Here is a 14343-nt window from a genome sequence, read left to right as displayed (position 1 = left end):
CCACATCAATCTCCATCCCAGCCGATAACACGACCAGCTTTCCTTGATTATCAGGTTCCTTTGAAGATACCTGATTTCTCAAGTTGGTTTTTTTTTCTTCCTTTCTTCTGATTTAGGCTCGTAGTAGAACCGTAGATAGTGTATGTTGCGGCATAAATATATTAATAGTAAAACTTGAACAGAGCTCGACACGCCGCACCGCGTTCACCAGTCCGCCATTACACCGTTGTGATTACACCACCATGTTGGAGCATGCATGAATGTTATCATCTTTCACATCCTCGTAGATCAGCTTTCCGGGGAATCTTATGGGTTGAGTGTGGATATACACTTCCCATCAATTTTTAGTTGGGGATTGTAGGCTATGTACTGTGCCTTATGTCCTCCTCGCTTCTGCTCTGCATTTGGGACAACTTTCTTCATAGCATGAGATTTGCACTTGGCAGGCTTAGCTTTCATGGTCTGTGTCAACTGCAGGAATATTTGAACCTTGTTGATGAGTTGTTGACATCCGTTGACTATTATGCTTGGATTTTGAGAGTTAACCATTATGCTTGGATAAGGTTAAAATCTGGCTTGTTTGGTTTTGATTTGGGATGCATTAGTTATCATCCTGACATCAATTTTTGTAATCGGGTGTTGTATTATGTTCTGATGTTCGTGTGCTGATTTCGCGTCCTATTTCGCAACATATATTAATTCCTGTTGGCATCTCCATGTCACTTAATTGTAGTCAGATATGTGCACATCTGGTTCAAGAAATTATAGATTGTCTTTACCTTATTTGAGCATGGATTAATAATCTATCCACTTAATATAAGAACAAAAAATCTATCAATCTGTACATACAGAGCACTGTGAAGCATCAATTACAGCATTAGCCCTTTTTCAAAAGGGTACAAGTGTCAACCAAGCCCGACCCATCAATGAAGCTCTGTCCACATTGTTATGCTCATGTGATGTTAAGTTCTACCACAACCCAACTCATCCAGACCTTTACAGAGCTCCAGTTGTGGCGACGTTGAAGTTCTTTTGTCACAAAGGTCTGGATGATTTTCTCCAGCACATTCCTCTGCACCCAAATGTACATCATCCTAGGTGGATTAACTGCTATGCTCAGAGCATTTGGGGTTGAGTTGAAGGATTTGGAGTCTGATTCTGCTTCACCGAAAACATGCAAAGCTCCCTGGGATGCAGAGGGAAAGAAAACATTGCATTTTGTTAAACACCGATGTCGATTGGATGGGATGTGACTGTTGCTTTATCATTTTGTTGAATGTAATACTCCACATTGGGGTACATATTGAAGTTGAATAAGAGTAAAGTTAAACAACTGACTTGCACAACATATAGCTGAAAGTCAACTACTATATATTCATATCTTCTAATCAGCAAGTGAGCTTGAAAAAAAATCCTGGTGTTGGCTTTGTGGTTCAGGTGGCTGGCTTGGGATCTTAGGGTCTTGAGTTCAAGCCAGTTTTTCGTTGAATTAACACCAGGTGGGGTTGACTCAGCCTGTCATCCTTCTGAGGTCACCGAAATGAGTACTAGTGTGCTGGTACAGGGGCACTGCATCAATGGCATATCAATGGCAATGTCACGCCCCAACAACATGATAGCTGCATGGGAGCCAAGCTGCCATACACAAAAAATAGAAGAAGAAGAAACAAATGAGTTTGGCCATGATGTGGAGCTTGGCCATGATTTTGCTTTTTGTGCTTTAAGTGGCATACCTTTGAAAAGTTGTACAAAACAACTTCAGAAGATGCTCTGCACCACCACAATTTTGTCCTTGTACCATACAAAGCCAATGTATTTGACATATTCAAAGACGTTCTGCATAAGCTTCATTGGATGTGACAGTACTGTGATAATGTGTGATGACTATGTTGAGATTATTTGTTTTGAATTGATGAGGAATCTTGACGGCATCAGAACTGCTCACAGTGAGTTATTTTTGGCAAAGAACAAGCCCATGAGAACTTTCATTCAGCTCGTTGTGGACTGCCATCAAACATTGCTGCTATCATTATTGTCTTTAGGACATAACAACCATTGGGATGCACATGTTGTAAATAAATAAATAATTAGGAATAAATTATGAGGCATCAATGGGAATGCAAATGGTATTTCAGGATCTATCAAAAAGTACTCTAATTACAGCAAGTCCCAATAAGTTGGCCTTAGTATATCCTATTCCATCCACTTTGTTAAACTTTGCCATTTATGATTTTTTTTTAGAAAAAATAAGGAAAATTAACAACAATATACATGTATGTATATATGTATATATATATATATATATATATATATATATATATATATATATATATATATATATATATATATATACACACATATCGAAAGACCCACCCACATCTCTCACCTGTGAATGGAGAAGGGAACAGCCAATCAGCTATCACATAATCGACTACACTGATTGGCTGTTCCCTCTATTCACAGGTGAGAGATGTGGGTGGGTCTTTCTTTATTTATATATTGACTGCTTTTGACGTTTGCACGTGGTACATGCTTGAGAGCCTCATTGGTATGCATTGCTGTCTGTGCTCTCGCTGATGATTCACCAATAAGTGATGAAACCGGATCGATAGCTGAGGGGAGTGTATAGCATTGGGATTGTCGAGTGTGCTCGATGTGCAAAGTCTTTATAGTTGTTGAGGAGCTCTGAGAAGGGTTCGAAACAGCATTTAGCACTTACCTTGTGTAAGTCTTCTTGGGTTGCTTTATGCAGCTACTTTGGCTCGAGGAGCATGGGAGGGGTCAATCAGAGTATGAATATATATATATATATATATATATATATATATATATATATATATATATATATATATATATATATATATATATATATATATATATATATGTCATTGTGGTTTGTAGTTGCCCAAAATTCTGTTTAATAAGGGTTTCAAATTCCTGGCCAGTTTTGTTTCTGCCCCACTTTGATTAGTTTTGCTTCCCACATCCCTCTGAAATAGTTCACAGAATGTGGTGTTCATGGTGATGTAAGAAAGGACTTTGTGAATTTGAGTGATAGTGGAAGGAAAAATGCAACAAAGCAGGATTGATTAACCATTCTAACCTTGTGGCACAAGTTGTCTTTTCCAGAAATTTCTTTGCCTTATTTGAGAATGCCACTCAGGCAAAAAAAGAAACCAGCCTAAGTGGATAGAGAAACCCCCATGCTGGATGGATCGGGAAGATACGGTTTTGAAATTGAAGGAAACTTGAGGCAACCTGTCTACTATATCCATCATGGAGACATCACTGATCAGAGTTAAGGCTCAAAGGAATTTAACACACAGGTGTGTACTTTGCTTCGTGCCATTGGACTTTTCAAGAGGAAAAGACGAGAGAACTTGGATTCTGAGTAAAGCTATTATTGAATGTCCATTTACAACCCTTTAGGAACTAGAACGGCACTCTGTAGAGTGCATACCTTCACCAGGCTGAACAGTTTACGTTTCGTATGCCACTGATAGACCGGATCTGGATCCGCACCTGAAACAAAATCGAATCGGCTTGTTCTTGTTGCCTACCCAACTCATCCACAACTTTTTGAGATATCGTACTCGATATCGTTTTTGGCCCTATAGCTCTCAACGGTGAAGAATCACTTTAAAAGATTCCCGTATCCGGATCCGGATCTTCACCAAAATCTAATCATTTCGTTCTTGTCGTACACCCAACCTGTCCACCAAATTGTCAAAATCCGGCCATAACTTTTTGACATATCCTGCTCGCAGAAAGACAGAAACAGACGGAGGTGAGAACATAACCTGCATCCACCTTTGGCGGCAGAGGTAATAATCTGAGTTTGCCTCCAGTTTGTTTCAAATTGCTGGTGAGAAAGGAATTTTCTTGGCAATGATTGCTTTTCTGAAAATCTCAATAAACTAAGCCTTGGAGAATGTGATAGACAGCTGATAGTAAAAAAAAAAATAATAATAATAAAAAAAGCAGGGAGGAACAACTCGTCTCAGAAATGGTCTTTATCAATATAAGGGTGGACTTCAAAAGGACCCAAGTCAGAGGTTTTCTATACCAACTGCTTTCAGAAAATAGTCAAAGTGATGGTTGTTTACACCAGGAATTGGTCCAATGAAGGTACAAGTGCGATGGAGAAGGAAACTTTATAGATCATGTACTTTTTAATATCTGTTTCGAGGACATTTGTCATTGCTACATGCTCTGAGTCTTAACGATGATGGTTTTAGTTGAGGTTTAATGCTAAGCCTGAGTTGGCTTGTAAACAGTGGATGAAATTGGGGTGGGGAGGGCAGGAGCGAAGGATGATTTAACAATTCAGCCACACATGCACTTCCAGTGTGAATTATATAAATGTTGTATGTACAGAAATTTTCTAATGGGTGTGAATTGCTCACAAACTGCAGCAAGGTATGAAAAACTTGTTTTTACTAATGCATTCAATGGAGTCGTGTATATTAACACCATTTTTAATATTATGGTGCTGAGAGTCACAGGAATAAATCTTACTGAATGCTGTGTTTGTAGAAACGAAGAGGAAACCAAAGGATCAGAAGTCAAAGTGGTGTCAAGAGCAGCATAGTCCCAGATAGGTAGCAGCCCTGTACATATCCACCACATACCATGGGGGAAGTTGAGGTTTTATTTCAACATTTGCAAATTAATAAAAGAGACTCTTCTAAAATAAAAAACATCCTTTAAGATGTACAATGCAGTGAACCTTCCTTTGAACTGAATCTAATTAGCTACCTTTTTAACCCCCTTGTGTTAAGAAGCAAAATTACACAGAAAGCTTACTCAAAGGACTTTCTTTATTCATTTGGCATTCATAATTTATTTTACAGGAGAAATCAGGAGCTGGCATATTGGTGGAAACTGGTATTACAAGTCATACTCAGACATGTCATCGACTCATAAAAGTGAAGTACGGGAATTGACCCATCTGTAAGGACGGGTTATTTTTTTGTATACAAAGTCACATAGCGAGAACACTGAAAGAATTAGGACACAAAAGAACAAAAGGAACAGTAGAGGGGGGGGGGGACACCAACAACATGGTTGAAGGACAGAATTTAGAAATGGACTTGGACAAATCAGGTATGTGGGGAGGATGCAAGGGGTGGACAAGGTGGATACAGAAGCAAACATTGCTAAGTATGTATAATTTCCACTGGTCTGGAAAATTGATTTCTTTGAAATGCATTTAAATATCTTGATGTCAAAGCAATTTGAAGATCAAGAAATGTTCATACGAGGCATCACATTACCTATGTGCTGTTGCAGCTCCATTTCCACCTCCTCAGATACATTTATCAGCTTTTCACAAACCTGAAAATATGGATTGTTAAAGACCTGCACTTTATTCTTTCATTAATTTCAAGCATTGATATGGCATGCGCAGTTCACGAAATTAAAGCGACAATGGGGAGAGGGGTGTGGTTGTGACTTTGGGGGGTTCCCATTGTCCTAAAAACTGTTGGAAGATACATCGTCAACACCATCATAGGTACATGCACAGTGATAATTAGATGTCTCTGCACCGTAATTCCTGGAGAAAATACTTGAGATGATCTTTAATGTAATATTTTTCCTGATAGTGGGTAGGGGAGAGGGGGGCAGTGGACGTCCAAACCATCTGGGTCCCCCCTTCGTTAAACTTGGACCTGCAACTGAAACGTGGCACAAAGTCTGTGGACAAGCAAGATGTGCATCAGCAACAGCAATAATAAAGGAGTGATTTATTGTAATAAAATAGTTAATTATTTACACATTCACAAACCAATGTTACTGCGGTAACAGTTTGTATGGCATGGTATTTACACGACAATTACAGTAAGATCTATTGTATTGTGCATTGGAGTAGGTGATGATGATTTGAATACATTTATTTTTATTACTCTGTCATCGTGTTGTGTAATGTGGCCTTATACCAGCCTGTGTATTTGCATTCTGAGTGGAATGGAGAGGATGTCCGTGAGGAATCGTAGCATAAAGCTGTGGGGGAAACACAGGACAAGCAGCATTAATCTGGTTTTGTTATCTCATCAGAACTAGCTTTCAAAAATCGTCCATTTACTCACAATTACACTGAACCGATTTTTATGTGAAGCTCATATTATGGTTTTTCAAGCAGAACGAGCAGTTTTTTTTTTTTTTGCAGTAAATGTATGTATGACATGATGGATAAGCACACAAAATCACATTTATGTCAATCACATTAATTTTTACGGATAACCCTCCCCAATCTCCACCCCTCCCCAATCTCCACCTCTCCCCAATCTCCACCTCTCCCCAATCTCCACCTCTCCCCAATCTCCACCCCTCTCCACCTCTCCCCAATCTCCACCCCTCCCCAATCTCCACCTCTCCCCAATCTCCACCCCTCTCCACCTCTCCCCAATCTCCACCCCTCCCCAATCTCCACCTCTCCCCAATCTCCACCTCTCCCCAATCTCCACCTCTCCCCAATCTCCACCTCTCCCCAATCTCCACCTCTCCCCAATCTCCACCCCTCCCCAATCTCCTCCTCTCCCCAATCTCCTCCTCTCCCCAATCTCCACCTCTCCCCAATCTCCACCTCTCCCCAATCTCCACCTCTCCCCAATCTCCACCTCTCCCCAATCTCCACCCCTCCCCAATCTTCACCCATTCCCAATCTCCTCCTCTCCCTAATCTCCACCATCCCCAATTTGCTCCCATTCCTAATCTCCACCCCTCCCCAATATCCTCCTCTCCCCAATCTCCACTCATCCCCAATCTCCACCCTTCCCCAATCTCCGCCCCTCCCCAATTTCCACCCATCCCCAATCTCCTCCCCTCCCCAATCTCCACCCATCCCAAATTTCCACCCATCCCCAATCTCCACCTCTCTCCAATTTCCACTCATCCCCAATTTCCACCCATCCCCAATCTCCTCCCCTCCCCAATTTCCACCCATCCCCAATTTCCACCCATCCCCAATCTCCACCCCTCCCCAATTTCCACCCATCCCCAATCTCCTCCCCTCCCCAATTTCCACCCATCCCCAATCTCCACCCCTCCCCAATTTCCACCCATCCCCAATCTCCTCCCCTCCCCAATTTACACCCATCCCCAATCTCCACCCATCCCCAATCTCCACCCATCCCCAATCTCCTCCCCTCCCCAATATCCTCCCCTCCCAAATCTGCTTATTTCATTTAAATTGAATTACATATTTAAACACTGGAGAACACAAATCACATTCTTGTTACTTTCTAAACCCTTCCGTTTATGAGAACTTCGTCAAAATATTTTGGCATTTTACATCATCTCGACCAATCAAATTTGCTGCTCGCAGACCCCGCCCATACATTTGTTTCTCAATACTGTTCGGGGGGGGGGGGGTTAAAGTGTTCTATGTACTCTCTAGTTTCTGGGGCAATCACAAATGTTTTCACGTGTGAGCAACATTTACTCCCCAGGCGCAAACACGCGAAACGAAAAGCGGGGTGAAGCAATTGCTTCACTTCGTCTGTCTTTTTGTCGACAAACATCAGTTTATGATCGAGGAACAACTTGATTTCAATTGAATATTATATTTTGAACACGAATTGGAACATTAATCAGAAAATGAACCTGTAGTTTCACACGACTTTAGCACTGAATTTGTCCCTATTGCACATGCGCAGCGAGGAGTTCGATAATATTTTTTAGTCTGTCTGGCAGCCAAACAAAATTGAAACTTATTCCAAACAGGAAACTTACTGTTTTTAGCAACGTCATTCAGGACACAAACAACAGGCACGAAGAGTGAACGTAAAATGTTGAATAAGGTGGTGCAAAAGACGCTACATCAACGGTGATAAAATGCTGGAAAATGTTGTTTTTTTCCCTAAAACAGTTAAAATCTTTATTTAAACTTAATTATATACTTGAACATGAGAACACAAATTGCCTTTTTGGCACTTTCAAAACCCTTCCGTTTCGTAGTACTTGGACAAAATATTACGTCATTTTACGTCATCGCGACCAATAAAACTTGCCTCTTACAGACCCCCCCCCCTCCCACTCATGTGCTCATTACTCAATACTGCGTGGGGTAAGGTGTTCTATGAACTCTTGAGTTGTGTGTGTTTTTAACATTGCTATTCTAACACATACTGACTTGTCAATCTCTGGGAATATCAGCTTCAGATGATGAAAATCCAACTTGCAATCTTCTGTGTTTATTGTAAGATTCCCACCATCTGTTTTCTCTGGACAAAAACACACCAAAAGCAAATTGCAAGGAGTTTTCAACATAAATACCATTGTATTCGGGGAGGGGGTGGGGGTGCAGGAAGCGGAAGACATGTGATAAAGTTGAGCAGCCATTTTAAAGAGCAGTGCAGAGATGAAAAAGGAGTGCATAGATGAAAGACAACAGTCGATGAAAGGAATTCTGGAAACCATTAATGATTCGCCTCAGCTTCTCATCAGGAGATGCTAATAATCACAGTGGCCTTGCATTCCACTACATTCTGTGGAGCAAAATGAGATGCATGAACTTTTCCTTGTTGTGGAGAGAGAGATGGATCCTAAGACATTTCTTTGGGATTAGGGGGTGGGACAAGGGTTGTGGGAAAAAGAGCTCCTGATGTGCTGTAGATCGCATCTCTGCTACCAGAATGAGTTTGGAACTGTTAACGTGGTACAACAAATAACCCGAGTGTTAGGTTTGGTTAATTATGGGAGCATACACCGGAGCAGCGCGTCGCTGTATCTACTTTCTGCTGGTACTCGAGGGGCCTCCGTCTGGTCATCCCCCAGGCAGATGCCTGGCCCATCCCCATCTCCTTGAGATGCTGATCAACCTGCTGCAACCATGAGGAACGTGGTCGGCCCATTGGCCTCCTCCACTCACGAGGCTCCCTCGCTGAGAGAATCTGGTGAGCAGGAGCAGTGTCAGGAAATCGAGCCACGTGTCCATACAGCCACAACTGATGCTCACGGACGATGCAGCTAACAAATCTCATTTGAGCCAAAGAGACCTGGTTAAGCAGTTAAGTCTTCGTTGTGAACATTTGTGGGTCCAAGCCTCACTTCCGTAGAGTGAGACTGGAAGCACCATTGACCTGAAGACTCGACTTTCGTCCTCTTGTACAGGTATGGAGAGCGCCACACCCCAATATCCAGTGAATCCATGACTCCCCAGGCCCTACCCAGCCATCTATTGACCTCCAGCTCAAGACCTGCGGAGACATGAATATCACTGCCAAGGTAAATTTATCTCTCTGTGATCTAAACATGGTCACCACAAACAGGTAGAGACAAGATGGCAGCATCCAAGATGTCATTGAAAGCCTGGATCTTTGTTTTGACCCAGGAAACCAATAGTCCCAGTGGCTCCAACCTCTCATTCAGTGGTTCAAGGGCCCTAACAAAGACATTCAGTGTTTCCACAAATATGACTGCATCATCTGTGAAATCAACGTCAGAGATCTTGACATTCCCAAGCAATGCAACGCAGCTTGATCTCTCTGACATCTTCAACAAAATCCAGCCCATGCAAAAGTTGAAGAGTGTGAGGGTCAATACATACTCCTGACAAACTCCAGTAACAACTGGAAACAAGTCAGAGATGGAACCACCACACCTCACAGCACTCTCTGGACCAGAGTACAGTTCAGAAACTAGAGGGGGAGCACTCGGTAGAGTGCAAAACCTCCGCCGCCAATACTGCTAGGTCACTCAAGTGAACCTGATATCCTATTCATTCAATTTGACGTCAACAGTGCTCACAGAGTTATAGTTTGCAACTTTCCCTTTTACAAACTCAATTCATTCGTCATAATGATTCCTTGAGACAGAAATTGATTTTACATGGGTATATCCACCTGAAGTTCCAAAATCAGCTGCAATCATAATGTTGGCATGTTTTTTGTTGGAAATCACTTACAACATGCAGAAATGCAAAAAAAAAGAATCGAAATTTTGTTGAAAAAAAAAGTTGCAAAAATTTTTTTTTCTCTAACAATTTTTTTTTGGGGGGGGGGGTGGAAATCACTTAAAACATGTAGAAATGCAAAAAAAAAACATTCTAATATTTTTTCAAAATGGCCGCCATAGCGGCCATATTGGATTTTGGACCAAGTCCAAAATCTAATGGCATGATCCTTGGACCATACCTAATCCCCCACCAAGTTTCGTCGAAATCCGTCGAGGAGTTTTTCCGTAATGCTGTTCACAAACAAACAAACAAACAAACAGAAAGGGGTGAAAACAGTAACCTCCAATCATCGATGGCGGAGGTTAATGAGATCAATCAACTTTTGTGCCACCCCACAAAGACCGAGAATCCTCCAGAGGGCATCCTCATTCATTGAATCAAATGCTTTGCGGAGATCAACATAGGCAGCAAGCAGTCCCTGCCAAAACTCTCGTCTGCGTTTGGTGAGGTCTCGAAGAGCAAGGATACGGTCAATTGTTGACCCCTTTGATGTAATGCCTGACTGCTCTGGGTGCTGGTGCTTTCTTAAGCATATGGTGGTGAACCCGATGAAGAATTATCCCAGCAAAGACCTTGCCCAGCACTGAGAGCAACGTCACCCCTCGTAGTTGTTCCAGTCCTGGTAATCACCCTTACATTTCCAGAGAGGGACAACAAGGCCCCTCTTCCAGTCAGTTGGGATGATGCCTGTTCCAAACAGAGCACAGAGCTGCATGCAATAACATGAGTACAGCATTTCCACCAGCCTTCAGAAGTTCAGCATGGATACCACAGATCCCAGGAGCTTTACCCCTTTTCAACAGGTTCACCACAGCCTGTGTTTCCACAAATGAAGGCAGTTCACAGTTGATTGGAGGGTCAGCAATGGGAATAGTTATACTCCTGACATCCAACTCAACAACCAGTGGGGCAGCCTCGTACAGCCGCTCAAAGTAACCGGCCCAGCGGGCCTTCACTTCAGACTCCTCTGTCAAGAGTCCACCACCCTCTGTTCTAACAGCAGAACACCAAGAGACAGGCTTGGAGAAACCCAATGCACGAATTCCTCTGTAAAACACTGGGGTGACAGTTTATAACTGGATCAGGATTCAAACCCAGGCGAGATAGCTTAGTGGTGCATGTGCATACCTCTAGGCCACCTGTCAGCCCATTTTCAACTGCTCAAGAGGATTTATCCAAGAAAACTATCAAGGATATAAAATCATTTTATAGGTTTGTAAGTGACGCAGTTATATTGGAGTATCTGATGCAGAATAAGAAAAAAAAATAGGTTTGCTGTGAAGATTTAAAACAAATAATTTCCTCTCTAATAGTAAAATATTTGAATAGCCATTGGCCAAGATCTCAATTGGTTCATTGTCATACGAAATTCACTTCATTTCACAAAAGGAAAGACTTCTACAGCCACCAAGACAGCCAAAATCCTCAGGTGCTGCCACTCCCAATGTCATACAAAGGAAAGGTCTTCCTTGAGATGTACCATCAGCCAGGTTCATGTTTACAATAAATCATGTCTGCCATCCACATAATAAATAATTTAACACCAAAGGGGTCAATGATTGACTGTATCCTTGCCCCTTCGGGTCCTCACCAAACACAGACAAGAGTTTCGGCAGGGGCTGCTTGCAGCCGATGTTAATCTCAAGAAAGCGTTTGATTCAGTGAATCGGAATGCCCTCTGGAGGATTCTTGGTCATCGTGGGGTGCCACCAAAACTGATAAATTTGATGTCTGAACTATACTCTGGTACTGAGAGTGCTGTGAGATGTGGTGATACCATCTCTGACTTATTTCCAGTTGTTACTGGAGTTCATCAGGGGTGTATGCTGGCCCCCAAACATTTCAGCGCTTGTATCGACTGGATTCTGGGGAGGATGTTGGAGAGATCAAGCTACGGTGCATTGTGTAATATCTCTGACCTTGATTTTGCAGATGATGCAGTCATCTTTGCGGAGACTCGAGATATCCTTTTGGGGGCCCTCAAGGTGCTAAATGAGGAGTCGCAGTCGCTGGTATTATGGGTTTCCTGGGTCAAAACTAAGATCCAGGCTTTCAATGACATGTTGAATGCTGCTATCTTGTCTGTACCTGTTTGTGGTGAGGATGTTGAGGTCATGGAGAGATTCACTTTCCCTGGCAGTGATAGTCATGTCTCTGCTGGCTGTGAGCAAGAGGTCAATAGACGTCTGAGTTGGGCATGGGGAGTCATGGATTCACTGGATCATGGGGTCAGTGCTTGTTCAAGAGGATGAAAGTCTGAGTTTTCAGGTCCTTGGTGCTTCCAGTCTTACTCTATGGATGTGAGATGACCAATAACTCTGACCAGGGTTCTGATAGGGAGACTTAATTTCTTTGGTTCCAGATCTCTTCGGAGAATCCTTGGCTATCACTGGTCAGACTTTGTGTCCAAGAACAGTTGCTGAGAGAAACTCAAATGAGATTTGTTATCTGCATAGTCCATGAGCATCAGCTTTGGCTGTATGAACATGTTGCTTGTTTTCCTGACACTGATTCTGCTCACCAGATTCTCTCAGCAAGTGAGCCTCGTGAGTGGAGGAGGCCAATGGGCATCCCATGTTCTTTGTGGTTGCAGCACGTTGATCATCATCTCAAGGAGATGGGGATGGGCCAAAAATCTGCCTGGGGGATGGCCAGAGAGAGGTCCCTGGAGTATCAGTGGAAAGTGGACACAGCGACGCGCAGCTCCGGCGCATGCTCGCATACCTGGCTTCACCTGATCCATACAAGAGGAAACTGGAGTTTTCCTATTCAAGAAATTTACTAATGTGCTTGAAACCCAGGAGCAAAGGTCTGTTTGTGCTGTCATGAATATCACATACTGTAGTTTCTCCAGTTGTAAGAAAGTGACATCCTCTCAATTCATCTCAAGTATGGTATCATGTACAGAGACATGACAGAAGTAAATGGACACCTTAAATATCTTCATTTCATCTGTATAACACAGTTTTACTCAGTGATTTTTCTTGATATTCGACTATTTCTTTGCAGAAACGAGTTCCTGGGTCGTGTGTGACAATTAACTCTGCCTTAAACCCAGGGAGCGCACAAACTTTCCGATTTTCAAAGAGGACGAATTGTTGGCCAATCAAAAGGTGGAATCAACCAGTATCAGATACTTCAGAACCTTGGCATTCTGCTTTCTATGGTCAATCAGGTGATTGTGCAATTCACCAGTGAAGGCAAGGAATCCACAGTTTCCCGTTCTGGTCAATCTGGGCCTTCTGAAAGGTGTCTTCGAGCTGTCAAGCGGTCCAATGAGAAAACTCCCCGTTGCAAGGCAACAGATGTTGCCAAGGAGGTCCAACTTAGCTCAAGAACTGCCGTGTGGTACCTTCATCAACTGGGCTACTATGGGAGAGCAGCTAGGAGAAAACCTATTCTTAGACCAGCCAACATTCAAAGGAGAAAGAAGTGGGCTGAAGAGATGGCCAACAGACCCTTGGAGATTTTGCAAACTGTAATTCTTTTTAGATGAGTCCCAACTTACTCAATTTTCTGACAGTGGACGCATATGATTCTGGAGACTTCCCAGTCACGCATTCCCTTTGAACCGATTTCAGCCAACTGTAAAACACGGTGGTTTTTCAGTGATGGTGTGGGGAGCAATCTGGAACGCTGGTCGGTCAGAGCTTGTGGAGTGTGTTGTCAACATCAACACTACGACATATTTCTATCCTTGAGGATGGACATCTCCCTGTCTTCTCCATTGGTCAGATGGTCAAAAACAAGACATTACCAGACATTATCTGCCTAACAGAAACTTTCCTCTCCCAAGACGTGTCTGACTCCCAAGTATCTCTCCCTGGCTACTCCCTCTTACGGTATGACAGACCTGAGCCTCGTCCTGGTGGAGGTGTTGCTCTCTTCATCAAAGACTCTATTCCTCACTCTCCATGCACTGCTCTCACTCCCCCACACCCCCAGGAATACCTCTGGCTTCGGCTTCCCCTCCACTCCCACCTCATGTTTATATGTGTACTGTACCGTCCACCAAACAGTGATGACTCCATCTACATCTCACTATCCGAAAACATGGACCATCTTCTATCTTCTCATCCAAACTCTCTCTTCCTCTTATGTGGTGACTTCAATTGTCATCACGCCAGTTGGCTAGGTGTGGGTACCTCTCTCACCTGCCATGGCACCTCAGCAAAAGCTTTCTGCGACTCATTGGGACTGACTCAATCGGTCAACTTCCCGACCCGGATCTCAACCAATGGTACTCCATCTCTTCTGGATCTGATTTTGACAAATTTCCCTGACAATATCTGCTGCTCTTCCTTCGCTCCAATTGGTTCTTCTGACCACGTCCTTGTTAAAGTGGACATCTCTCTGGCTGTTATCAGAGAACCACCTCACCGCCG

General features: G+C 42.9%; 1 protein-coding gene across 3 annotated transcripts in view; it reads right to left on the bottom strand.

Moving 5' to 3' along the window:
- The window catches only part of CETP (cholesteryl ester transfer protein), a 101237-nt gene that overhangs the window by 39227 nt on the left and 47667 nt on the right, over nucleotides 1-14343 (bottom strand). For all 3 annotated transcript variants that reach the window (XM_085894819.1, XM_085894820.1, XM_085894821.1), the window contains 5 exons: nucleotides 8135-8225; nucleotides 5940-6003; nucleotides 5277-5337; nucleotides 4519-4610; nucleotides 995-1186 (listed from right to left, as the gene is read on the bottom strand). In XM_085894819.1, coding sequence (XP_085750945.1) covers nucleotides 995-1186; nucleotides 4519-4610; nucleotides 5277-5337; nucleotides 5940-6003; nucleotides 8135-8225 — 500 coding nt within the window. The remainder of the gene's footprint in view (nucleotides 1-994; nucleotides 1187-4518; nucleotides 4611-5276; nucleotides 5338-5939; nucleotides 6004-8134; nucleotides 8226-14343) is intronic.

Source organism: Eptatretus burgeri, chromosome 9 (assembly GCF_056783735.1).
Source record: "Eptatretus burgeri isolate ZD-2024b chromosome 9, Ebu_testis_v1, whole genome shotgun sequence".
Lineage (NCBI taxonomy): Eukaryota > Metazoa > Chordata > Myxini > Myxiniformes > Myxinidae > Eptatretus > Eptatretus burgeri.
This window is presented reverse-complemented; position numbering and strand designations above follow the sequence as displayed.